Source organism: Diadema antillarum, unplaced genomic scaffold, assembly GCF_040938485.1.
Source record: "Diadema antillarum isolate AM-2024a unplaced genomic scaffold, OU_Dant_1.0 seq00000550_RagTag, whole genome shotgun sequence".
NCBI lineage: Eukaryota > Metazoa > Echinodermata > Echinoidea > Diadematoida > Diadematidae > Diadema > Diadema antillarum.
The window spans coordinates 3,555,912-3,583,907 of NW_027271495.1; the positions used below are offsets into that span (position 1 = coordinate 3,555,912).

The 27,996-nt window shown below is 38.5% G+C and overlaps 1 protein-coding gene across 2 annotated transcripts; it reads left to right on the forward strand.

Annotated features, from left to right (window-relative positions):
- Window positions 1-27,972, forward strand: LOC139734919 (ELAV-like protein 3). 2 transcript variants are annotated; one of them, XM_071645696.1, is made up of 7 exons: window positions 1-407; window positions 9,490-9,696; window positions 15,611-15,714; window positions 19,977-20,130; window positions 21,326-21,605; window positions 23,741-23,803; window positions 24,918-27,972. In XM_071645696.1, exons 1-7 carry the CDS (start codon window positions 392-394, stop codon window positions 25,243-25,245), a joined length of 1,152 nt encoding a protein of 383 aa, XP_071501797.1. In that variant the 5' UTR covers window positions 1-391; the 3' UTR covers window positions 25,246-27,972. The 2 variants fall into 2 exon arrangements, with proteins under 2 accessions (XP_071501797.1, XP_071501798.1); XM_071645697.1 differs by lacking the exon at window positions 23,741-23,803.
- The last annotated feature ends 24 nt before the right edge of the window (window positions 27,973-27,996 follow it).

Below are 27,996 nucleotides of genomic sequence, written 5' to 3' on the forward strand. Positions count from 1 at the left end.
TCGTGTGAATCGTCCATTCAGTTTTTACCCTCACTAGACTACTCGCGCATATTTTGGTTTGTACAATATTAGTCTACTAGCTTATGTTATTTTCTTTTTCTTTTTTTTTTGGTAATCGTAGGAAGTCTTATCCTTTTAAACGGTATTTTATCAAGAGCATCATCACAACCGTCTAGTTCTGCCGTCGCGACGTTACGTTATCATCTCTCTCTTTGCTCTCTCACGCGGAGTTGGAGGTTAATGTAGACTCGATCCCTCAACGCTGACCGACCGAATACTCCTCCACGTTTGCCCCATCAGCGTATGGTCGAGGATATTTGCTTCGAAGTCAAAAGGATTTATTCTCTTCCTTACCGTTTGATTGTGCGTAGCCCTCTTCCTACATTTTCAGATGATCAACGTAATTGGTAAGTGTTCCCAACATTGTTTGATACTATTCTACACGCCAAAATTTTTATTCGAACTAAATTTAACGTTTGCTTGAAAACGTGTCCAAGGACAAGCAGCGCCTAACGACGTAACGTTTTTATACAACCTGAAGTCAGTGAAGATGTACTAAAATCTCGACACTGATATTGCATAAGTTGGTGTGTCTCCAGTTCATGTTTGACCATTTCTACTGAATGAACTGTAATTTAGATATCTAATGCATTAGAAAATCCACCTGTTCACTCAGTTCAGTACAATCGAATCTGATTTTCCTTTTATTATTATTCATGACTCCTGAAGTTGTAAATTTAATCGAAATCGCACCCTACCCAGACAGCAACGACTTGACTGAAGTTTGAGGTCGATTTGAGAACGACTTCTGAACTTGATTGACAGTCGCCGGTTCAGAAATTTTGTACCCCTAACAATACATGTTGGGTCCTAGAAGACGCTTCACTTGTGTAGAGAGTAAGTTTAGGCCTACTTTCGACGTGGTGATCGACATGGTCAGGATGTGGAATGTCAGCTCATCTTAACTGATTTATCAAAACAATTGATTGAAAACAGATTTGATAAACTCACTCACGTCTAATGTTTGAACGTGAATAAATAACGTAACGTTAGAATCCTTCTTTAGAACCTAGAAAATGCCATGCAGTCAGATAACGACGTGGAGTGCGAGGTCGAAATAGATTCTCAATCTGACAGCCTCCATTTTAACGTGTTCTAGAGACTATTAAAACGTTAGAACGAGGATCTAATGGAGATGATAATCATGCAAGTTGCCTTTTTAGATCTGAATGAATGACTATGAGAACACTCCATTCTGAATCTAATATGTAAAAGAGCCTGCAAAACGCAGAGTAGGCCTATTCGGAACAATGTCGGCCTGGTTCTTCGTGTTTTCCTGTCCCGAGCATCAAGCGTTGACGGATTCCAGTTTCCCGCCTAGCTTTGTCAACGTGCGCTTATATGCCGGTTCTTGTGCGGCAACGGAGCTTTCCCGCTGGCTGTGCTCCGCGGAGTCGGTATGGCTTGTTGAGCTGTGCGGCTCCCACACACATAGTACATCAAGGTGTAACTGTTAGAAGGCCGTGGCTCGTCGCACGACTCGCGAGTCCAGCACGCGTATCGGCGGCACAGCCACGCGAACACGCACTGCCACACTCGCCGTTACATACACGGCATGCGAATGCTGCATGCCAGTGTCGCGTGCCACGGCTTCTGTTTACCCTTCGTGAGATTACCGCTGTGGCTTACGTTATGACTGAGCAGGAAGAAAGGCGACCCTTTCTTCTCTACACCAGTGACCCTTTTTTGTCTGCTCTTTTTTCCTCAAAATTTTCCTGCTGTCTAACTGTTAGAATCTGGGTTAAAATAGTTATTGTGCTCTGACTGCAGGTTTATTGTGCAGTTTCTACTGGGACATTAGGATCTGTGGCAGTCTGTTGGGGCCAATTCTTGCACGCCTAGTGCACTGAATAAGCTTTGTGCTTTATAAAACAGAAAAACTTTGACTTGACAGTTGACTCTTTAAATAGGAAATCATAAAATCATTGTATAATATGTGTAATATTTTATATCTTGCACTTGAACTAGAGTCTAGTAGATTTCTACTAGTTTAGAATATAGACTAACTCACAACTGGTAACTTTTGGTTGACAAAGGTAGATTAGACAACTCTAACTGTTACTTGTTAGTAACTGTGAAGACATCAAATTAGTTTGACTTGGAACATTAAAAAAAAAGCAAGCAACCAATAATTCAACCATATATAACGCTGTCCAAAATTTAACCGCCGACTACATGTAACACCTATGCTTTTGCGCATGGTTGAATTTTGGCATGGGAGGTCAAAAACCTTGGTGCATTTTTTTTTTTTTTAAATTGCTGGAGATGGAATAAATGCAATATGGGAATTTGCTACTTTATGCTAGGCAAGTTTTGCAGATGTGCTAACTCGAAATTTATTGCTAACTAACAATGATACAAGTCCGAGATATCTAATGTTGAGTATAATTTGGCAATGACACTGTCCAAATTCAGCCCCTTGCTACATGTAGAAATTTGTGCATTTGCATGTGGTTGAAATTTGGCATGGGAGGTTGAACCCTAGTGCAGGTTTTTTTAATGTATGTAGATGCAGAGGCTATAATCATCCAGCACAGCTCTTGGGCCAACAACGACCAAATCAAACTTGGGATTCCATTTGATTTAGTCACCACCCCCTCGTACTCGACAGCTTCAGAAATGGATTGTCAAATTGATTTCCAATCAAGATTGCAAGAGATGTAGTGTTACCATGTCTTGTACTGTTCAATGATCTAATTGTTGAATGAATCTATTAAAAATGAAACGTCAATAGTTCATATTGGAATAAGATTCACATTGCTTCATGATAAGAAAATTCTAGAAGGTAGAAGTACAATTGTATGTGATAGTTAACACTGGAGAAAACAAAATATTAAACAGGATGTTTCAAAGGTTTAGCATCGACAAGATACAGGCTCGAAACGGAGGATCCTTTACACTGTTGAACTGAACTATTTGGTAGTTGTAAACCTGTTAATCCGATATACATTTTAGACTTGACTACAAAAGTTTGCAAAACTATGCAGATTTCTCAATAAGGGAACTTGATTTCTTTGTACTCCACATATAAAATTTGCATAAGCAAAATGTAATCTGCTGCTGCATACATCCTTTGTCAGTATCTATGGCGGGGTAAGCTTCACATGTGAAACATGCTATGAGGAAACTCTTTGCATGAAAGTTATTCCCGACCAGTGTGTCCCAGGGGAAATTAAGTAGGTAATTGCACTGTCGACATGGATATGTTTAAACATGCCTGAAATGTGTTCCTTGCATGCAATTACTGGACTGTGCATTGTCCCTCTTTTCACAACAAACTGTCAGAATGAGATAACACAGAATTACCTCAATACAATTGGGAGATGATAATGAGATACACTGCTTGATGCTTCCCATAGTATTCATATGTATAAATTGAATATGGTCTATTGGGACACGAAGTCCAGGTAATATTTCACATTTATTGGACTGATTTAGTCGTAACAGTGTGGTAGTGAGAATCATTTAGACAATTTGTGAAAGGGAAATGGGCAAACTACTACGCATATTTACTGTATTTCATGGCTGGTGGTAGAATGGCTACTTCTGGTATAGGACGTGGACAATTTTGTGTTATTGAACAAAAAATGGTACAATTCTGTTTAAAAACTTCTATGCCCAATGCTGCAAGACTTGTGTGGTTATGCTATGTGTTAGGGGTGTGTGTGTGTGGGGGGGGGGGGGGGGGGGGGAGATGGGGGAATGGCAGGGGTGATGGGGTGGGGGAGTGGTTCATATCAACCAAGACCTACTTGCAGTTTTCTCGAGACTAGATGAATCACTTTAGACATGAGGGAAAGAGTGCTGCTGTCCTGTAGTACAAGCCTACCAGCAAATGGGGACCAGTTTTCCGGCTACATGTAGATCATGTTACACATGTGCCCAATTTGCTGGTGGGATCTGTGTCAGATCTAGGGTTTCCCCCTTTAGACCCAGTCTTGTTTTCATTCGGATAGCACCATCTTAATTCCCCACATTAAAACTCAAGCCATGACGGCACTAAAAGTTTATTATATCTATGGCATTTGTAAAATGATATCAAAGCAGTTGGGGTCGACAAAAGGATGCAATTGAATGCTTTCTGGAGCAGCATTGCAACTGCAGTACCTCAATGTAACATTTAGAAACTTCCCAAGTAGCCTTTCAATTAGAAGTGCCTGACGCGAGTAGGCCTCCGGATATTTTAATCTGAATGACATACACGTGTCCATGGTGCTAAAATATAATCTTGCAAGGTTTTCAGAAACAAGGGCATTTTCCCAAAGATATTTCTACACCATGGGCAAGTCTCCTGTTGGGAGGACATGTGTAACTTGAGCTGGTGTTTGGAAAAACTGTTATCACAAATAGCTAAAAGCAGGGCGACTGTACAAACAACATGTGGTTGCAGCGGTAGTGTTAACAATAGGCAACCCCAAATATGTCTCTACTAAACCTTCCACGTACGAGACAAAGAACGAGTCTTACTTTAGCCCCCATCCCCATCCCCCCCCCCCCCCCCCCGAATTCTATCCATTTCCGAGTGTGCAATGTCATGGCTGCTTTTAGCAAGTTCGTGTATTCCAAACCCAAGGCACGCTCATGCCCACATTGGGTAAGCATGAACGTATTATGATTAGCCCCCAAGCACTCATGTAAAGAATAGCAGGTGCCTTTCAAGTTTGTAGGGATCAAACATGGCATCATTGCAAGCTTACTGAGAATGGCTGAGAAGTAAATTCGTTTCTGCACATGTCTAAACTGTAGCCCTGAACTGGTTATTCCAGAGACTTTCCACCATCCCACCAAGTAACGAATGGATATTTTGCTGTAACTAATTGACATTTCATTAATTTGGGTATTTTGCTATAGGCCTAGAGCACATTTTCTGACGAATAAAAAAGATTTATGACCCCTGAAGGCTCAACTGAAAGACACATTTTCTGTTTTTCTTTGTTATACTGCAGAATATTAGACTTGAAATACATGTATGTTCATGTTTGAAGGAATTCAGTACACACAGAACAAAAGTCAGCACTTTTTATTTGCTAGCAAAAGCTATATGATTTTATACTGGAATCTCTGGAGAGATTTTATATGAATACCCAGATCTTGTGCATGCTCATCAATTTAGAGAATTTGCGCCAAGTGTGTCATATCAAAGCCGAAATTTGGGATCTTAATATTCGCCTTGGTTTTAGAATTACTCCCGTTCTATCTTAATATTACTAAAACTCTTTTCACATTATGGCATTTACTTAGCCTGGCAAACTTTGGTACAGTGCACTCCTGTCATAACGAACACGGTTATAGCAGAATTCCAGTTACAACGAAATAGAAATTCAGGCTGCAACAATTATCCTCTTTTCTTATTCTTTATTTGTTTGGTTACAGCAAAATTTCAATATAATGAAAGAAAACTGCCGGTCCCAAGGACTTCATTATAATGGGAATGCACTGTGCAGTGTAATTGTGAAAACCTTTTTGAGAGAAGCGTGTATGATGCCAACATTGGCAGGGTGGTACACACTGCATTACTTATTTATAAAATCTTGTGAAACATATAAAAAATATCAGCTCTTTTAACCTGACTCAAAGCAGAAAAATCAAATCTTCCTTAGATGTAAACACATTATATGAAGGTAGATTAACTGGAGTCAGATGTATTTCTTGTGGCATAGGATACTGTATCCAACAGGGATGAAATGTAGAATGACATCACTATACACTTTTAATTATGTCGGCGAGGTGCAAAAGATGTGTAAAACCAGTGTTTATGTTGTGTGCATGAAGAACGCTTCGCTCGGGATGTGCCCTGCATTACTGATGCATGTAGATGTTGAGATGTAAGATTCCTTCTTGGTTGGGGCAATTTCCATTGTTGGCCACATCTCCTTCCACACACGACATCTGCCCATCCTCCATCTCTGATCACAATCGCCTCGACTACACAATAAATCATTGGGGCCAGACATATGTGGCAGACCGAGGAAGCTACTGTTGGCTGTGTATGCCTTCTTGACCTCCTGCCATTGCCGTCAATCTATTGTTGGGTGCTCCTTGAATAGGAATGGTGAGAATATACAGGGAATGGAGCCTACATTCAGTCTACAATAGACACTTGTGTACATGAAAATTGTATGATGCTAGACAGATGTTCCTTTTCACTTGTACGAATAAGAGCAACTTTGCTGCTTTCCCCAAAGAAGTTGGTTGTCGGCTTTTCCATTGCAGCATCAATTAGGTAGTATGTAGTACACTGGACAAAAGACACTTAAGCAGAGGTGTTTGAAAATGGTACTAATGTAAATAACATAGTCTTTGTCTTGTCTGATATGCAACGAGCTTACTGGAAACGTGTTGTAAGCCATGTGTAATGAATAAAATATGCTACACAAATTGGCAATACTTGCTAGAAGTGCAGCTAATAAAGCTGTGGGTGTGCACACGTATCGCCATCATACATCAGACGTTCGGGTGTAGTGGGGCAGAAACTATGCAGGCTGGTATGTTGGCGTGGTTCATGACCTACATAGGTGTCTGGTGAAGAAGGGGGGAGAATTGGCGATGGTGGACACGAAGGCGTGAATGCACACAGGGCAAACGATCAATAAGAAATGCTGTAGAAGAAGACTAGGGTAGAGGTAGGGCTGACAGACGCAGCGTGATTCCATTTCTGTCATCTGTGCAAGTGGCATTACTTGAATAATGAAACAATTTCTCTCTCAACTGGGATTACTCATCCCAGAGCAATTTGACGGTCAAATTTCCGAGATTGGGAAGTAGGTTTTATCTCTGATCAAACTATCCCTTGATGTGATTAGCAGAGGTTCAGATAGATAATTACTCAAATGTTTATGTAATGTTTACACAATCCCTACACGACTTTTCATAGTAATACTGTACCTGGTACATTGTTCTGTTGAATTTAGATATCATCAATTTTCTTTGCGCCTTTGAAATGTAGATATTGAAATTCGGGGAATAAAATATTTCTAAGCAAGTATCTTTTTTCCTATATTTTGATTTCATGATATGCTAACTTGACATTCTAGATAAACAGTTTGCATAACGCCATTGCACAATTCAGGTAAAATTGCACTAGACTAAATCCTGCCATGCACATTCACTCCCTTTATATCCAGACCTTCTCCATAGCGACACATTACTCGCATGTCATCTTGCATTTTCCTCCAGACATAGCAGGAATTGGCCTCTCTCACTCGATGTTATCTCCGAAGTCTGCCATCTCATCCCCCCCCCCCCTGCAAGATTTATTGCATCCAATATGTCCCTTTTGTGTCTAACACAGATTTACTTGCACGTGTCCACCATGTTTGTATGGTGCACAATTGGGGGTTTTCTACAGGAAGAGTCTCGTAACAAAAGCAGTGTTGTATAACATGGTCAATAGAACATGTTTATGCCCCCCCTCCCCCCCCCCCCCCCCCTATTGGGGGATTTTTCTTGAACATTAAAAATATTGTTGGTCAGCAGGCTCTCCTGCTGCAAGCAACATTGTGTTCAAGGGGAAGTAAATCTGAAAATGAACTATATAAACTGCAAATTGCTACAAATATTCAATTTACTGTCAAGTTCATGAAATATCTTGGACAAAAAATAGATTATTCGAATTGCAAGTATTTGCCTTTTTGGTTTGTCAATTCTAAGGACATGTATGTTTACATGATTTCTCAAAGCACCCCACTTGTAAACGGAACACTGTTTGGTTTTGCGGGTGTTGAAGTGTAAATAGAAAATATTGATTTTTGTTTTGATCCATCTACAGCAGCTGTAGCCCATAATCAAACGTGCCATGGCATGTGCACTTCTGCACACTGGGCATTTTTTTTTTTCCTACCAGGATGGGTGGCCCTGGATAAAAATCAATCTGGAAAGTCGTTAGATAATTGTAGCAACATAATTGGCTTCAGTTATTGAAATATCAACCATTGAATGGCATGTTGATATGAAAAGTAATGGAGCGTTACTGTGATGTAAGCCAAGTAAAAGTACTTTTTTGTCCCCTTGCACATCCAATTTTGGCAATCCATCCAACTTTTCTATTTACTATTTTCAAAGTGCTGATGAAAATACACAGTCTCGCATCCCTCTCTGCATCCTTTTTGAGTTGCCACATCAACTTTTTTGAATTTTTCTACTTTTGGACAGAAAAAAAGGAAATTCACATCTAAGGCCTACTGATTGTAATGTTGTCCATGCATTGCATTGGAATCTCCTGATAGTGTGTTTACACTATTGTACTCCGCAAAAATGAGAAAACAGCCCTGTTACAATGTACAAATGTATGTAGTGTGCTACTGTGCACTGGACAATGTTGAGAACATCAGCACTGGTACTCTGTAGGTAGTGAAGGGACAAGTTGTCTCTACATTGTATACATTCATGTTCATTGTATGCACATTATGAGCCGGGCTTGGTTTCAAAGAATATTCACATGTACATGTTGTACTAGGGTCCGCTAGGACGTTATAATGTGGTTTCGCACTGCCCCATACGCGATTTTCAAACGTGTCCAAACTCGCCCTAAATATTTCAAAACCTAACACTTGCATCGGAGTCTGCAAGGGAGTATGCAAAGTCTGGTGGAAGACACTAAGATACTTTTACATATTACGGAATAACTTGATTGCTCGACTTGAAGTTCTGCTGGCTATACTTGGCAGTCGGTCATGGTATGATACCTGCAAGGTAACGCAGCCATCGGTACGATATATGTACAAGTTACACAGCAGCATTGTAAAGTCATCCCAAAATTGTTTATAGTGTAAAGTAACGGCAAATATTCAACTTTTACTTGACTTTGGAGAATTGGATGCAAGTATTTTGGGCTGTGAAATGTTTAGCATTTATGCACGATTGAAAATCATTGTGCAGGCGGTGCCTAACTACACCAGTGCTTTGCGCTAGCTTGCAATTGCACATGGGTGCAGTGGCTTCTGATCAATATAGTAAGATAGCAATACGGTACTGTATTTGCTAGATATTTCGCGAGGTTTTCGTTTTCACAGATTTTGCGAGTCGGGTGCTTTTTGCAAACAGAAATAACGCAAAAATATTAACTCTATTCCCAACATGAATGTGACATGCATGCATACATTTCTCCGTTCAATACTATACTCCACAATCGCAAATTTAATCGCTTGGGAAATTGTCAGGAAGTTGCGATTCACGAAAAATTAGACTTGTCAAATATAAGGCGTATATAGTAGCAAAGACCTCCATCTCCTCTCTCTTGGCAAATCCGGATGAGAAACTACTGGTACTTTCTTTTTTTAATACTGGCCACATTTTTTTTTTTTTGAAATCGCAATGTTTTTGTAAAGGGGGGAGGGTGGGTATGAACTTGTATGTTGTGAATGAACGAACATCTTTACCAAATGAAGAGCATTATATTATAGTATTTCCGTTTTCTTCTATTTACTGCAGACAACATGGAAGCTCAGACTGTCCAGCCTGCGATGCAAAATGGTGGGATCATGAAGCCGGTAGTGACAAACGTTCCTGACGAAGACAGCAAGACGAATCTCATCGTCAACTACTTGCCACAGAACATGGCCCAGGATGAGATGAAGTCTCTGTTTGGGAAGTTTGGGGAGATTGAATCCTGCAAACTTGTGCGCGACAAGCTGACAGGTGAGTGACCAGCTAAATTTCTAACTTCCCAGACTGCCAATCAGTCCACTGAATTGTGAAATCATAAACATATCTGGCCAAGCGTAAATGGTTCGGTCTTTTGTTTTAAGTTGATTATCCAAGTTTATCAAATTTGCTGGTCAAGTAGGGTACGGAGGAATTTGTCTGTAAATTTCTTTGTTTTTGTATTGGTTCAGGTCTCGCACTAAAATGTCTTTAGAGAAAATACTTTTCAGGGGTACCTTTACTTTACCATGAAAAGTGTTTTTTGTGTTTTTTTTTTTGCCTTGGAGTGCAAAATAATTTCTAAATGTTTCACACCCAAAGGGGAGTTCTCCCATGTCAGTCGTGACACCTGAAAGGAACCATTTAATACCACAGCAACTGCATCTCTACTGTGCAGCCTTGCTTTGGTAATGATTGGAGGAAATCTGTTGGAGCTTTCCCTTCAAACTGGCATCTTCAGCCCCCTATGATTACAACGCAATGGGACATGTATACTTTCTGTGTCATTGTTTGCTTGATGAACGAGGCATGCCAGCCTCATGTCATGCTTCATAAACTTATCTGCATGAGAGCACCCTTACCCATTTCACATCACAAACTAATTGCACAATTACTAATTGCTTGTGAAAAGGATGATATGTCATTTTCCCATTCTAGACTTCTGGATGCCTAGATGAGTATGCCTGATCCAGTAATGGGGGTGGGGGATTAGAAATTGGAAGCATACGGTTGGTCGTATATATTTGATCGTACTGTGTATGCCCATCATACACTTGTACATTTCATTAACGGTCAGCAACAGAAGCAGTTCATAGAACCACATGCATTTGACATTCGTAGGTATGACAGAATTTGATGCATGTTTACATCAAGATAACTTGCACAATAAACAAAATTCATGTATTCTACAATCGACACTTATTCATAAAAGATACATACACAGTGTGTAATGTATCATGTACATGTACAATGCATCAGGCATGCTTCGCGTTAAATGTCAAACCAAATGACTCCTTTTGTATTTCAGTTGTTTCAAACAAGTGAACAGTACTGTGGTTGAATTGATGAAACGAGGCTTCTCGCTGAAGCATCTATATGCAGGTGATATTGCCATACAATGTACATGTGCTAGTGGTGCAGAGTGCGTGTCCCCTGTATATCATGCATGCAGGGATTAGGAGTCGAAGCGAGTGCTTCTGTCGGACTGTAATGAATCCACAGCCAAAAAGGCACAACTGCTCCTGTGTGCACTTGACTTCTATGCCCATCTACTTCCCGACGTCTCGTGTCCTTCATTTTGGGAATTTATGAAGGGGTTTATCTAGTTTGTACTACGTCAATATACATGATTTATGGAACTGGCAAACTGTTTCATTTTCCAATGCTAGAAAATACCAGTCATAGAAGTGATGAAATTGTGCTGTACATGAAAACATTTATATAGAAACAAAAAAAGTGAAATAAAACGCAACAAACAAATTGGTGGGGGGGGGGGGGGATGGGGAGGGACGGGGAGATGGTTTTCTGAGAAGAATATTTCAAGCATTGTAGCACGCAAATGCGATAAAGTTTCATCTTTTTAATACACAAAAACTATTTACCATTCATTGGCAGAGTAAATCTTTTAAAAGATCCATGTACAATTAAACAGTAAAACAAATAAATGCCAATGAGATTGTTTGAAGGGATCATCTTATAGGGATCAAGATTCCCCCTTGGTAGATGAAAATGTATTTTAGTCTCCAGGAATTTACTTTCTCTTTAGAATGGATTGATCAAATTGCTGATCACCTCCTGTTCATGAGATGCCTCCTTTATGTGATTTTTAGATTATTCCATTAGCTGGAAGGCAGGTCCAAAAAGGCAGCAGGCAGTATGACAGACATTTGGACAATAGTTGCAATGGTTCAAGATGCCTCCTGTGCTTAAAGTGATTTATGTGATGTTTTGATGAAAAGACAGCAGGGAATTCGAGCAGAATTCAAGTAGGTGGTTGGACATGTGCAGCATTGCTCCGTGAATGCTTGGGCACCGTCACATGCGATATGGATCCTGCATATCAGACTTGGCATATTTACCAAAACAAGAAAATTGGCTGATGGATATTCATAATCACCATATCCTGGTGTGGCCGAGAGAGAAAGGAATGTAGGCATTGTGTGCGTTTGCATTTGTATTTTTGTCGTACAGCTACCCGTCAAAGAGCCATTATCATAATTGATCCACAAATGGAGTGCTTGTATACTTGTAAGATACAGATGCATCCACTGTCAACTTGCTGTGAACAGAGAAGCATGTATTTATAACCTCAACCCTCCGTGACCTTATTTTGGACTGCCGAGGACTGGCTGCTATTTAATTAAAATGGCTACAAAATTTGTCGAGGCAAACCCTTGCTATAATCTTGATACACTACACTGGTGTCTGACCTGATGTTGATAGTGCACCAGGTTACAAGTATTGTGAGCATTTTGGTTTTGAATAATCTTATGCACAAGGGTGTTTGAATCTGCTAATATGCCAGGGTAAACCAAAACATTGGAGGTAAATGTTTTTGCCATTCAAACTAGCGGTAAATGTATCACACTTTGCATAAAGAATTTACCATTTCTCTGTAAACAAAGAAGCATGAATTGTGCAAATCTGAGAAACTTGTACAAAAATATGAGAACAATGCAACAACTACAAAATGTAAAACCATTACAAGTGTGTACCAAATGTAGAACATACTGCACTTGTAAATTTTGATAAAATCAGATGGGACAAAATGAGAATCAGATGGCAGTTCTTCAACATAACCAGAAACCTTGCGCTATATTAAATTTCAGATGCATATCATATGCAGCTGCAGGAGCATGCAACAATGTACATTATACGTGTACATGGTATGCATGCTACAAATACACCTAAGCTGTCCTGTGCTTGCAGTCTGCGGGACAAGAGGTCTCGATTGATCTCCATGCATAACTGATGCAGATGCACATGTAAAATGTCCTGCTTGTAGTATGCAGTTATCCGTTTCCCTTCAAATCTCCCTTTCAACATGATTGATGCTATGCTCTGGCCAGAAAGAGGAGAAAGAAGTGAGGGAAAAGGGAAGAGAAGAGAATGGCAAAGTGCAAGCATTACCGCATTAGAGAGCACAGATGTCACATTTTCTGATTTTACTCGTTGTCTGACTGCGCTTGCAGGGACATCCCGTCTACTCTATCGCCGAGATAATAAAAGCGAGCTTGAGTTACTATAAGGAGCAAGCAACATGTAGCGGAGGATGTCATTTTGTATGCAACTGTTCATCGGTATAAAGCAACGAGAAAGGGCAAAAGGTGTATACAGTGGATGGAAATGCCAAGCTGTTTATCCTTTTCACTCAATGTGCCACAGATTTTTTGACAGCTGTGCAATATGACACAAAATTCAGAAAATGACATGAATAAAATAAAGATGTGCAAAAGACTGTACTACTTTATATGATACACATACAATTCTTAACAGATCATTAAAATGGCAACGACATTGTGGCTATTCACAAATATCTAAGATCGTCAAGTTGAACTTTGGCACGAATGCATAGTAGAGTAATTCTGATGGGCATGTGGATTTTCAATTTGACCTGGCATGGCTGGAAATTGCGTCTCCTTTCAATGACAATTCCATTGAAAAATTCCCTTAAGTGATAAACATGTCTTATAGTAACTGGCACTGATGGTTTGAGAACACAGCAGATTTCTATCAGGGGGAAAATGGCTGTGTAACTATGAAGGAAATTTTCCAGGTGTGATGAATCTCTACATTTCACACATGTAGGACCCACTTACATTGGCATATGGCGTGCTTTATAAACAAAAGGAAATGGGTCTTGTTCTCAAATTGATTGCATAAGGGATCAAAATAAGAATATTAACTCGTTTATTGCACCAATGGTAGTTCTTAGAGTATGGCACACACTAACCCTCTCTGTTCCCCATTACATTCAGCATGCAGTTATGCTTAATCATCTGCAGTGGAGATGGTTGTTGAATAAAATTGTCATGAAAGTGAGGGCCAAATGTAAATTTACTTTACTATCTGAAGATGAACAACCTGTACAATTTATTTGCTATATTACACCGATCCACGATGAACATTCCAGCTGGATGTAAATGGATTTGCTCATAGTCGAAGTAAAGCTGTATGCACAAAACAAATGATCCAGACATAGGGGACTTTGTGCATTGCCACCCTTTCACTGATGTGCTTTGGTGCAATTGATTCTTTGTTTTAGGCCTTTTACCTAGTGTGCGATATTAGAGGCAGGTCATATGATTAGCCACTTCCTGCTGTGCACGTGTGTTGCTGCTTGATAATGATCCAAGGGGAAAAGAAAAATTGACCCAATAGTGGTGGTAAACATGTACATGTATACATGGTATGAATAATCAAACACATTTTGCTTTGTAGAACACACTACACTCCTATAAAGCACTTGAAGGCATTTCCACTTGCTGTTGCATTAAAACCTTGTAACCCTTTTGAGGACTATCCCAATCTGGGATATGAAACTGGTAATTGTTTGAGTATTGAAATTTTGAATGTACCTTGTATGCAACCTCAGTGTCACTTTCTGTGCGACTGAAAATGAGTTTATATATCTCTACAGGCAAAATGTAGACATTTCTTCATGTTTAGAACAAAGGACTTCATACAGTGTACGGGTATCTTAGAATCCAAATCCTCCTTACACTGAAAATGAAGTGGAGGAAGCAAACTACACTGTATAGGTGTCATCTGTCCAATGTATACAGCAGTGCTACTGTCTCTGACCACATCCAATGTGTTTACCTCCACTGAATGTTACACCATATGCTTCTGAATGATTTTGGTGATTGAACCAGGGAAATCCCATGAAAGACTTGAGACTGTCGGAGAAAAGCTCCAATTTTCGGAATGACAAAACGGCTTAAGTACAGTATGTTGACTGGAAGTAGATTTTCAGTATTAATTTCTGTCTTTTATGCTATCGAAATGTATTTTGAAAGGTTAAAGAATGATCCAAAGCTGATGTGCCTTGTTTGATAGAATTGCTTTTAATATACCAAAATTAAATGGGGCCTGTAATTGTCTGTGTTTCGTGGATAGTGAACTTTATACACATGTATGGCACAGGGGAGGCTTACAAATTCGCCGAGCAGCAGCACAGTACCAACACTTGTTCCCCAAATGGATATTCTTTGAACAGTTTTAGTGATAGCTACTTTTAGAATATTGGTAACAAAATCATCAGAGTGGGTTGAATTATTTGAACTATTTGCAGAGAGTCACTTTCTACCTCAAATTTGGGTAGCAATTTGTGCAGATGAATAATAGTTCAAATGGTATCCTGTATACCTCTAGTAAAGGAAACTGCTTCTGCAGCAGTGGTATGAGAAATGTATCTAGCAATTTGATACCAGGAAAAATTTTCCCCGATTTGTACACGCGAGATACTTTTGATTAAAAAAAAAAAAATCTGTATGAAATGATTTATTTGTATGATAATTGTTTGTATTGGGACAATTTATGAACAATATATTGCAACAACATTTCTACTTGCCTACATTGGAACATAAACACGACTGTTGTAGCAAACGGGTGCCACAATGCTAGGGTGTGTATTGATAGTACAGTGAAAGAGGTACATTGTAATGTCATTTCACACAGATTGCCATCAGTGCCATAGTCTGTAGTAAAGTGTGAGCCAGTAATGAACTAATGTTTACATAATTTTACTAACATTGCCATTGATATTTATTTTGTATGTTTTGTATGTTTGCAATTCTGTAGTTTCTAGATGATCTATGATTTATGTCCATGACATGTATATAGATATTAGTCTTGGCCCTATTATTTATCATTTCTATTTCTTTTTGATTTATTTTACATTTTACAGGCCAGTCCCTTGGTTATGGTTTCGTAAATTATCTGAAACCTGCTGATGCTCTGAAGGCCGTCAAAACGTTAAATGGTCTTAGACTGCAGTGTAAGACCATAAAGGTACTTATAACTATTTTTTAATTTACTTTGTTTTGTTTGTTTGCATGCCAGTGCCACTTTATTTTGAGTGTTCAGTTTTTAACATTTTAATGTTTTATCTTAACATTTGGTGTGCTGCTCCTCTGCCTATTTGTATGATCTATATGCACAGGTCATCTTGCGTGGCCAACACTTGCAACGATGCGGACAAGCTGTCTGAAGAGTTTTTTTATTTCCCTGTTTAAGACAACTATTTTTTATGCAATCCCCTGCAGTGTCTGAAAAAAGGTGTTTGTTGTGCATCATTATTAGTTTTTGCTTAAATTGAACTGCAGATATCCATGTAATCTTTGTTTTATATGGGATGGCTCAAGCAAGTGGCAACATTTTGCTTTCCAAAAATATGTTCAAAATTTACCATGCATCCACACAGGCTTACCAGAGGGACCTTGAATGCATGATTACAAAATTTTGTACACTATGGAGTTGCATCAAGCAATTTTTCATAGACTTGTTTATAAATGAAGTCCAAGTGGCAGGAAAGTAATTGATAAAAAAGATGTTGCTTACATTATAATATGGATGGATTAAAATCATTTATATAGACAAAGATTGAACCTGCAAAGTTGAACCTGCAAAATCTATGCAATATCCTCTCATCCTATTTATGTGTGCTTTCACAATTACATTTTCCTTTAGAATTGCTACAAGAATTGAGCACCATTTTGGTTGTGATTCGGTTCTTTTATTTTTCTTTGTACTGTATCACAAATGTACACCACTTGCAAGCTTTTCTGCATCTGGTTTTTCTTGTCAAAAATCCTTGTTTCTCTTGGCTCATATAGGAAAGTTCAGGAGAAAGTTTCAAAAGACAATTTCCCTTTTTGATAATCGTCATTACAAATGACAAAATCTGTGCTATATAAGTCAGCTGTGTAGATACATGAAGTGTGCCACGAATCTTCTGGCCATTATCAAAGCCAATTCCTCACATTCAGTCTTTGTACACAACCATATTCAATTTTGTACAGGCTGTGGCAATCGAATATCGACTTCAAATTGAGACATGTAAGATCCCCCCCCCCCCCTTCCCAACAATATAGAAATCTACCCATGTTATGAAAAAAAGATCAATAGACACTCTATGAAAGTGCCAAGAGTACAAATATTTCTAAATCCTTGTCAATTGGAAATTCCAAATTATATTCTTGACCTTCAACTTGGAACATCTTGTGCTTTAATGTGGTCTCCTTTTCCCTCCCTAATGCCCTAATGCACAAGACGGGTCGACTGTAGAAACACCGCATGCATTTATGTGAGACTGTAGCATTTAGGAGGGGTTGAAAGGATGTCTAATATGAATGTCTGAAAAATTGCATTACTCACCAAACCACATGGGAAGGAGCACTAGATTTAATTTCCTGCAGCTTTCGGGACCTCCATTTTCTTTTAATAGAATATGTTGCAGATGTTATTATTTGTAGCATTTGTGCCTATGTATCCCTGTGTTTGTGTGTGTGTGTCTGTGTGTATGCGTACAGCTGTATGTGTGCTCATACATACTTCCATATGACAAAGTGAATAAGGAGTAACGAGACTAGACATCCATCTTCAAAATAGGTGGTAGAACACATTTCTCAGATTTTTAGAGCTGTTCTAGTAATAAATTAATGGAATCGGACATTTGTCTCTACAGTGGTGAGGTGGTGAAACATTTTCCTTTAAGCATCGATGTGTTATACATGAGCATATTTGCAGTGACAAAAATAAGGGGAAAATATGTCTAGAGGTTTTTGCTCACAGGAAGATTACAAAGATGACTAGATATCTAGATGATACATTGCCTAAGCATACTCGGGACAGACAGCTCATGCATGTGGTGTTTTTGCAACAACTACCCAAGTGAACTGGAAAGCAGGAAGGAATAGGCTATTGCTCAATATTTGGGGGCATGTCAACTCTGAATTTGACTTCCTCTAAGGAATGGTACCCAGCACCCAGATAAGAGTGAGAGATAAAATAAGAAAGGTAATTGGCAGCATACAGGTTCTGCAGCTGTTCCAGTCTTCAGACTGATCCCCTCAGGTGATGACTGAGCCTTTCTTCCCTCCTGTAATCGGAGATAGCAAAGTGCTTCGGCGAGAATTGTCTGCAAACACGGCAGATCTGAAAGGGAAATCTAGTGTAGCATTTGCAACATATTCTTACACATTGGTAGTGGGATGTGTTGACAATGCCTGCTATGTTTGGTCTTGATGCTTATGAAGTGGGTTTTCAGTATCGTCCCATATGTACAATCCTTTCTGCACTGGGATTATGGATTTTCAAATGACTTGGTTGGTCAGATGCATTAATGCATGTACTTTGATCTAATATAAATAGCATGCACACCAACACCTATGATGTGTAATGGCTCCAAGTTTTCTTTGTAGTGTATACTATACTTGAGAATAATTTCCTCACCACTCCCCCCCCCAAAAAAAAAAAAAAGAATAAAATTGAGTAGAGAACAGGATGTTATATTCACATGAACAGTGTTTCATCATCTTCAGAAGATAAAAGACCACATCTAATTATAAAGTACATCTTCCTAGTCAATGGAATACACCATCTACAATGCATTTTCGTGGCAGCACCAACCAGCCTACTTTATGAATTAGTCATGAATAAGCCCCTCGCCTACTTATGATAGCCAACACTGTTTATTGATGCACGCTCTGTCTATAAACACAGGAGGAAGGAAATTGGCTCCCTTCCTGTATAATCTCTGGGTGTACATGATTATTCACCATCCTATGACTGTGTTCTGTGGCTAATTCAAAGGAAGCTCTTTGTTTCGAGTGACGCAAGCTTTCTCCAAGACCATGTGGCTTACAGGTGCTTTCGTAGTAGTGTGTAGGATATTTGAAGTAGAGGAAATGTATTGTTTACATATCCATCGACTTCATAATTTCAAACATAGCATATAGAACGGAAACAGGAACTTGCAAAGATTTGAGTTAAAGCTTCAATTCCTATAGCAGGATTATAATGCAAGCCTCTGATAGCATTGCTATGTCTAATAAGTTAAAATCTGTTTTTATGAAGTGTCTGTACATGACACATTGCAGGTATTGCTACAGTCTGATTACCATCAAAATTTGTTTCTTATATTTCACCATCAAATGAACCTCATCTGGTGGCTCACATCCAATCTCCACCTCCCAGACAATTTTTCTGCTGATCGCCACACTGCCTTTGCTTTGTGAGCCATAAAAATGGCAGGCGGGAAGTCTCGACCGATCTGCCATTGTTTGGCTGCACATTTGAGATTGCGGGGAGAGGTGCTTCAAAACTGCAATATGCGGTGGATTTGGTCGGGGTTGATTGCCAGACGTGTTGATGTATTGGAATTGGAGGAAGAAGGCTTGCTTTGCTGCTTTATACTTTTGCCTGCATCTGTTCAAATAAACTGTCAATCTGAATTGGACCATTCAATCAACTCTTGTACCCAGTGACTGAGTGCTAGGGATTTGCTGTCAAGCTGCACAAGGACACTCGCCATGATTGTTTCAAAATAAGTCGTCAGTAGATGGTTGTAAAATTCCATTCCATGCTCCTGTTAATTAATTTTCTCGATTGCTTGCACTTCTTCGGTCTGCAAGATTGGTCAAAAGGTTTAGGTGTGTTACATTAATGTATTGAGCCTGGATGTTTTGATATTTGCTGGAAATCGGTGATTTTGTTGGTTTTGCTGTGCAAGGAAACTACCATTCATTTTTTTCATAAAGTGTAACAAATGATTTCCTTTATGATGTAAATGATATAACAACACTGCTTTTAGAAATCAAAGCTATTTGGAAACTTTGTATTCCAAATGCCGTCATTTCCTCATCTGCATGAGCTGTCTGTATGCTTTTTGTCACCGCAGATTAATGTAGCTATTACAGAGGACATACCACAAGGCATAATCAGTATGCTTACATGCACATTTGTTTTACAAGACCATAAAAATGGCTCAGATGACCATGCGCTGAAAACTATGATCAATTTAAAAAAAAAAAATCAGTGTCAAGATTGTAAATTGTTGACACTTAAAGTGTAATATATCAAGTCTTTCACTCGAAAAGATATAAGAAGCATTATGTATTTGAAGCTACACATAATCTTATCAAACTGTCTCCGCTTATATACTGAACCTGTAAACGCCTAGAATTGACCAACTCGTAACTACCAAATATTCATTGTGACAGATTATTTTTCTAGTGTTTGACCTTGATGTAATTTTTCTCCCATTTTTGCAGGTTTCCTTTGCCAGACCTTCCAGTCAGGCCATCAAGGATGCTAATCTGTACATCAGTGGCATACCAAAACACTACACACAGTGCGATTTGGACAACTTGTTCACATCTTATGGCCGCATCATTTGTTCGCGCCTCCTTCTGGACCATGAGTGTGGTGAGCATTATTGTCTTGTCTGACCTTTTAAACTCTTGTTCAGATAACAAGGCCAACATGAAAAATCTTTAGCCTGTATGTTATTGTTTTAAGACCTATATAGATGTAAACATATTAGTTACACAATTTGTCAAGTGTCCATTGCAAATATAGTTGGCAGCCAGTACTGTAAACATAAGGCACACACCGACTTTGGACATTGGGTGAAAAAAACAAAAAAACAAACATAGACATGGTACTCGCATTTGTGGATAACGCGCACCCCCAACTTTGGATATTTTTCAGGACACGCACAGAAAAAATGTGTGCCTTGTTCATGTGTTTATGTTAGCTTGTTCATGGTTTGATTCCTGCCCGTTAGACAGGAGTCAAACATTGATCAACTTAGATTTTATAATGTAAAAGCTGTTTGATATTTTCATGTACAGATATTTTCGCAAATAGGTCAGACATTTTTGCGAGATGTTTTTCATGATTTCACACTGAGGTTTTTGTTCGCTCCACAACTTTCCTGTACATGGCAATATTTTTTTTTTTGTGTTAAATTCTTGGTTTAACAGCGATTCCTTAAATTCATGAAAATGAAACCCTTGCAAAAATAACGGCTTTTACCAGTATATTCAAGGCATAAAAGGAAATGAAAATCTACATCCAGTGAACTATGATGCGAGGTGAATTTCATGTAAACAAATCCATTGTCCAAAAAACAGCTTTGCAAATCGATGCATTACAGAAATCTTGGTAAATCCTATCACACGTGTGGTTAGTTCGTGAACATGCTAGAGTCAAATTTCAGTGACTTTCCTATTTTCCTGGGAAAATCGGAGCACATGTGGCAAGAGGCTGCTGGGCACAGCATGCTGCTGCTCTCCACAGCAGCATCACAAAGCAAGTCGCACAATGCAATTATGAATGGTCTATTAGAGCTACACAGCAGCACTAATGCTGATGTGATCAGAGGAACATTATATACTTCACTGCTGTCAAGATGCTCGGGCTAGAGTCGAGCAGAGGTTGGAAACTTGTCATTGATATTTTGATGGGCAGTTGGCATGACCTAGAATTTGATTTACCTTTTTTCTTTGAAAGTTGATTGGACAATTAGCTTCTTGTGCTATATAAAGATTACAAATACTTCCCAAGTTTTCATCTCTTGCTGACAAGGGTATGAAACACTTTGTTTCCACCTGCACAGGACGCCCCCGTGGTGTTGGATTTGTTCGTTTCGACAGGCGCACAGAGGCTGAGAAGGCTATCGAAGGCCTGAATGGTACCGTTCCACATGGGGGAAAAGACCCTCTTGTTGTTAAATTCGCGAACAATCCTGGACAGCACTACCAAAAGTGTTTACAGCAGATGTACCAGCAGATGCCCATTATCTCCCCTACACTCTCCCCTCGGCGGGTTGGAGGTGCTTCAACAGCGGGGACCCAAAACTTCATTGGACCAATGAGACACATGGCTCACTGCTTCCGGTAAGACAAATTCTGTCAAAATATCCTTTCTATTCCTTACATGTATTTCAAGGAATGCCAGATTGGAATGTATCACTGCCATTTATTTTTTCTTTCCTTCACCTGATGGTGTGGAGTGTGACTATCTGAATATCTCCGCCGGTCTATTGTCGGTCATCGCTGATGCATGCAATTTACCGTGCGGAATATTTTCCGTCTTGATGTAGCGACTGTACTCCCAGTTGCTGCAAGGGTGTTGTGAACAAAAAGGTGCATTATCTTTCGAATAATCCAATGTGTGATTTACGTTTGGGAGTTAAAAATCAATAATATTTGGACTGGAATTATATCGCCAATGTTTCACTGGAGGAGCAAATTCATTACCTGGTTGAAGTATTCCCAGAAGACTCACATCTGTATGCATAACAAACGGGCTTGCTTATTTTTATTTTTTCGTTTTTTCTAACAATTTGCAAAATGCATCCAGTGCACACCGATGGTGTATTTGTGCACAGCGAGCAGTGTGCAATATCCCCATCCAGACATTGTTTAGAATACACCTGACAGAGTGTTTACCGTCCCATTAGCATGCGGTGCAGACGTGAAGCAGGCCATCGGTAGTTTCAATGGATGGTGTAACGGATCTCTCAGCCTTACCATGGTTGTCTTGGATACATTTTCTGATGCAATTTAGCAGGTTTCGGGCATCCTGTGCTGTTGGTAGGGAAAAACATGTGAATAGAGCAGCATAATAGTATATGCGGCGTTTGATCATTGCATATCACAACCTGCATTGTGACAGTGAAATTCCAGTTTGCTAAAATAGGTTTTTTAAAAAAGGATCTTTAGTAAAGGTGCATTTGTATCTAAACCTTTTCTATATAATATGTAAGAACCTTGTAAACAGTTTACTAGCAAGGTGATTGCTGCAGTTTAGTTCTCGTCCATCTACATTGTACAATGTACACTGAAATAGAAAATGTTCATGGGTTTCACTTCATAACCAAGAATGGACTACCTGTTGGTGGCAGATGATGCATAAATCTTGTATGACCCATTTTCCAAATGACCGCCATTTTTTCATCCTGACTTTTAGATATCTTGACAACAGGAGAAACCCCAAAATCAACAAAATATAATTTCTGGCATGGTTACAAGCAATATCCAAACAATTTCCATTTGAGAAGAAACTAGAGAGATATTAGATATTGAAAGCTGCCTTTGACTTTTATACTAACATTGTAGACATTTCCATTTGTTCGTCAGTGAAATTATGTCCGCGTTACCAACATGTACATGTATTAAAACTACTATGCTCGATTGCATTTTATCAAACTTTGGAAAGCCAGATATAATCCAACCAGCGCAATCACATGTCTTGTTTCACTGGATCCAGTGATAGCTCACTTCAAATGGCTTTCGTCAAAGCTTTACACTGGCATCGCATCAAAAGAAAAAAAAAAATACTACCATGCGAGCTGTATGAGATAAGATCATCAAGCAAAAGAAAAGCCTGCACAAACAACACTTTGTGAAGACATTTCTCTCTCTCTCTCTTTTTTTTTTTTTTTTTTTTTGGGGGGGGGGGGGGGGTAAATTGGGAGTTGGTGACTCTTGATCACCCAGTGGCAACTAGTTTGCAGTTTTCACATGTGTGCAAACTACATCACCATAGTGATTACCTGTACATCTTTGGCAATGGGTCTTCGTAGTCGTTGATGTCTCTTTAGGAACATATGGTCAGGTTTTTGTCTTGCCTCGGATCATGTTCAAGGAACTTGTGCAAGTGTGTCTTCAAAAAAGATAACCCAGTGCTTTACTTCCAAGAAGCCTCTATTCGAAAGACTTTATTCGTACAACAGTCCCCCAAGTTAAAAACAAAAACAAAAAATTCAAGCAAAAACCAAGAAAAAAGCCAAATATCCTTTCACCTCCAGTCCATTCCCTTGTGTGTCTGTCCTTTCAATTTGTGTGTTTACTTTGACAACTGGGTGATATGCAGTTCTGATAATCATTGACATGCGAGAGGTGTGGTGTGCTTTGTTGTCATCAAGTTCTTTGAAGTGTGTGAGCAGCTCTTGAACAGAAAAGGAATCAAGTTTTAGAAAGCAATTTACTGTGCAAAGAAATTCCAACTCCCCCAACTTTGTATTTAGGTGGCAGCAAATGGGTACCAAGATGCAGGGCTTGATTGGCAAACTTTTGCCAAAGAACTTCATGTGAGTACTCCAGTTATTGAACACAACAGAACAAAACGAAAATGTTTTCAACGTTGAGTTTTACGTTCACCGTTTTCCAACAGCCTTGTGTATCATTGGCTGGTTTGTTGTGTGCATGTTCATATTACAAAGATGGAAAAAAGCCCTTTTTAAGTTTTGATGCCTTTCAGTTCCTTGAGCCATGCTGTATTTGTAAGTTTATTTCAATTGTTTGATAGTTGTGTTTTGAGTTGTGTGTTTTATGTGAGTGCAAGCTGAAGGACATGTAAAATAGTCTTGAGCAAATTGATCCGTTGCCAAATAAAACATCCTGTGAATTGTGAAATATTACAGTAATACTCTTGATTTGCTAACAGAAATGGTGTGTACTAACAAATCTACCTGTTTGGAAGTATCCTTATTCCCAAAACTGGATGTGTAATCACTGTAGATAAAATGTCCTACCTTGTTTTCAAATAATTCTTTGCTCTGTTACCATGGTATTCCTGCATTGTGTCTGCATCCATTTTCCTTTTATAATTTTGTTGTCTGCCAAGACACTGGCAGGTGAAAGGATATATTAGTAACCCAATTACATACATTTGTTGATTTCCACCTCCATCTATACTTTACATATGTATTTTATTTTTGAAGCAAACACACTCATTGTCTAAACTTCTGGTTGTGACTGTTTTGATGTTTATACATGTATAGTATTTTTTTAACAGTTCCTTTGCAGCATCACTGTGACCTGTACATCTTTGCAATTATGTTTTCATTTATTTCAGGTTTTTCTGCTTCCCTGTTACATGTACTAATGCATTGATGATTAGATTTCAACATCTGTTTACAATTTTGTTCCTATGTCTCAGTTCAATGTTGAATATATATGTACTGCCAAGACTTGCAACCAAACTGCTGGTTTTTCAATCTTTGAACCGAGTATGAATAGGTTTTGAGATCCTTAAACTTTAAGGTAGATACACATTTTTATACATATTCCAATATGAATGCAAGTCGTGATAAAGAAACCTGATGAAAGACGTAGACTATGCCCAGTTTTGTCTTTTTTTTTCTTTTCTTTTTTTTCGTGTGTGAGGGGAATCCTAATGTATCCATTTTATCTTGGCTCTAGGTTCAACCCACTGACCAGCACAGATGTCATCTCCCACATGAACCTGCAAGCCATGACAAACAATGGCCAGGGATGGTGCATCTTTGTGTACAACCTTCCAGCTGACTGCGAGGATGGTCTGCTGTGGCAGTTATTCGGGCCGTATGGCGCTGTCACCAATGTCAAAGTTGTCCGAGACCAGCCAAACCAGAGGTGCAAAGGCTATGGATTTGTCAACATGCTCAACTATGACGAGGCACTGAGTGCCATTCAGGCGCTGAATGGATATCAGCTGAATGGCAAGCGTACACTGCAAGTCAGTTTCAAAAGCAACAAGCAGAAGTCATAGACTCTTGATTTGGCGGAAGGAAGATGTTGGCATATGAAGAAAAGAGCCTGCAACAACTTGGGCATTGTAAGGGACGTTGAACAAGCTGCAAGGATTTTTTTTTAAATCCTGGAGAGTGATATCTTCTGATATGATTGCTTTTATGTATTTGATGATAGATTTTTAAAGTCAGTTAAGATGCAAGTTGAGATTTACATGTTTGCATCACTACAGTTAAATTGTTTCTAGACTAGACAAATGTATCTTCTAGACATTTATTGATGTTTTATTCTTTTCAAAATCATTATTGGTGTTTGCATGTTTTTAAAACACAACTGTTGCGTTAATTATTAAGTAGAAAAGTTGTAGGATGGTAGTCTGTTTTTAAGACATTTATTGATTCTTCATATCACAATTTGATTTAAGGAGATGAATTGTTCATTTGTAGTAGAGTAAGTTGATTTCAAAAGCAAGGTAAAAGAACTTTAACCTTGTACATTGACATTGATTTGAATTTCTTTGTGGATTTGTGAATTTGGTTGCTTATGTATCTTTCTTTTCTCTCAAGAAATCATTCCATACAAAATTAGCAAAGGCAGGGTATGCCAGATATGCTTCAATTATTGAATAGAAAATATTATGTCTATTAATATATTGACATTAACATTGTGCAATGGGAACACATTGCACATGAAGAAAATATTTGATTGTAAAATAATGCAGAGTGATTGAGAGAAAAAAAGGTATTGTATAGAGAATATAACAAAAAATGCTATATGATAGCCAATGAGCAATGCGAACTTCATAGATTCTCATAAAAAAGAAAACTTCCTTTCTTCCTAAAACAACTTGTTTGAAAAATGTTCAGAATCGACAATATCCAATTGAGCTTTCAATTGATCTGGATATAGGCTCTATGTAATTTGTATATTTATGGTCCCAACTAAGATTGTCAGTGTAAATATCCAACTGAGGAGTTGCGTGTGTGATATTGTGAACTTGGAAAAAAAAAGAAAACTTAATGTCAATTGGAAAAGTTAAGTTATTGACGGATGAAATATCAAGAGTATTTGATATTCTCTTGAGATTATCATTTCACTTAGTACATTTCAGTTCAAGACAACGTTGATAAAAGGCTGAGTTTTAAGGTACAAGAACATAATTTGAAGTTTTGACATTTGTGTTTAATATGTTCTGTGATGTTTGTGTTTCCACAATGCTGTGTTTTAGATTTTAACTGTTGCAATATGTAGTAAACGGGTGCTACAATGAAACTGTTATTGGTAGTACTTTTTTTGTTTTACATTCAAGGTTAAGACAAATTGCAAACTTGTGGTGCAGTATCTTAAAATGTTGCTTTCTTCAAACTGCAAAGAAGTATGTACAATTGTTGTCATGCATGTTAGACTACATGTACAAGATTAACAAAAAGTTATTTATAGAACAGCTAGCATCTGTAGCACCTGTAGGGCATTTCTTTGGCGAGGCAGATTTGCTGAAAAGGGAGTTGATTTATTGCAAGAAGTGCAAATGATTTGACGTTTCAGTGTCTCTTTGTGTTAGGTTCCAGTTAAATACACACCACTTCAACAATTATTAAATTCTTTTTTGGCTTCAAGTTACAAAAGCATTGAGCAGCAGTTGAAATTAAGTGTGTACAGTGTTTGTAAACAGTCATTCTTGAGGAAAATGCCTGCAGATTTGTCAAAGTGTACTGTGATTACTGACATCCAATTTCCAAAGGTGCATTTTTATAAGTAAAAAAGAGACTGGTGAAAACTTTGATAACAAGTGTGGTTTGTAAACATGTACAACTAGGAAACTGTCTAATGTCCGTCTTGTGGCTCTTTGAACTGAGTAAGATGCAAGGCTTCGTAAGTAAGTTCATTTCTACATACTTCCCACTATGCAACAGCACCACTCTGCTGCCATCAAAGTCTCCCCAATTTTCTTGATCATGGTCAGTTTCTCTGGCCACAAACGACCAATGCCTTGACATTCGTGTGTACAGAAAAAGACGGATAGATGTATGAAATCTTGTATAAATAACTAAAACCATCTATTGAACAATTTTTCTAAGAAAAGAATTTACAGAGACCGTGATGGTACTTAAACTAAGAAACCTTTCCCCAATCTGCAGCTATAGAAGAGCTTTTGATCTACCGAGTATTTGTATGTGAGGTATTTTGTACAAAAGATTTGTACATAAGAGCTAAAGATTCAGTGTCTACAATTGTGCCACTCATGGTACAAATGTAGTATCTAGATTCACTTGAACAAATGGATCAAATCATTGTAGTAATTCAGGGGAAGTATGCATGTGTGGCTTCTTCCAATCAAACTTGAAAATGGAGGTGAAACCTCCTCTAGACCTTAAACCCCCTGAATTTTTCATTTAAAGAGTTAAATAAATACAACAAAAGGTTGCATTAGGTTAAGTAGAATGGTTTGACATAGGATTGTTGTCATCCAACATATTTCTTTCTTTTTGTTTTTCCTTCGGACACTTTTCTGTAAACTTTAAAAAGTGACAGAATTTGAACCATGTAGATGCAATTCACTGCAACCTTATTGCGTTGAAATTGATGGCTCTGGTGCCTGCTGTTTTCACATAAAAAAAGGTGTGTTTTAACTGGAGCAGCAAGGCAAACTTTGCAAAGGATGTCCACAAAGCTATTGGGACCAAAAAGGAGGATGGAAATATCTGCAAAAAGAAAAAAAGAAAAAAAAAAACAGATCAAAGGAAAAGAGCGTTATTACTTTGATTTCCTT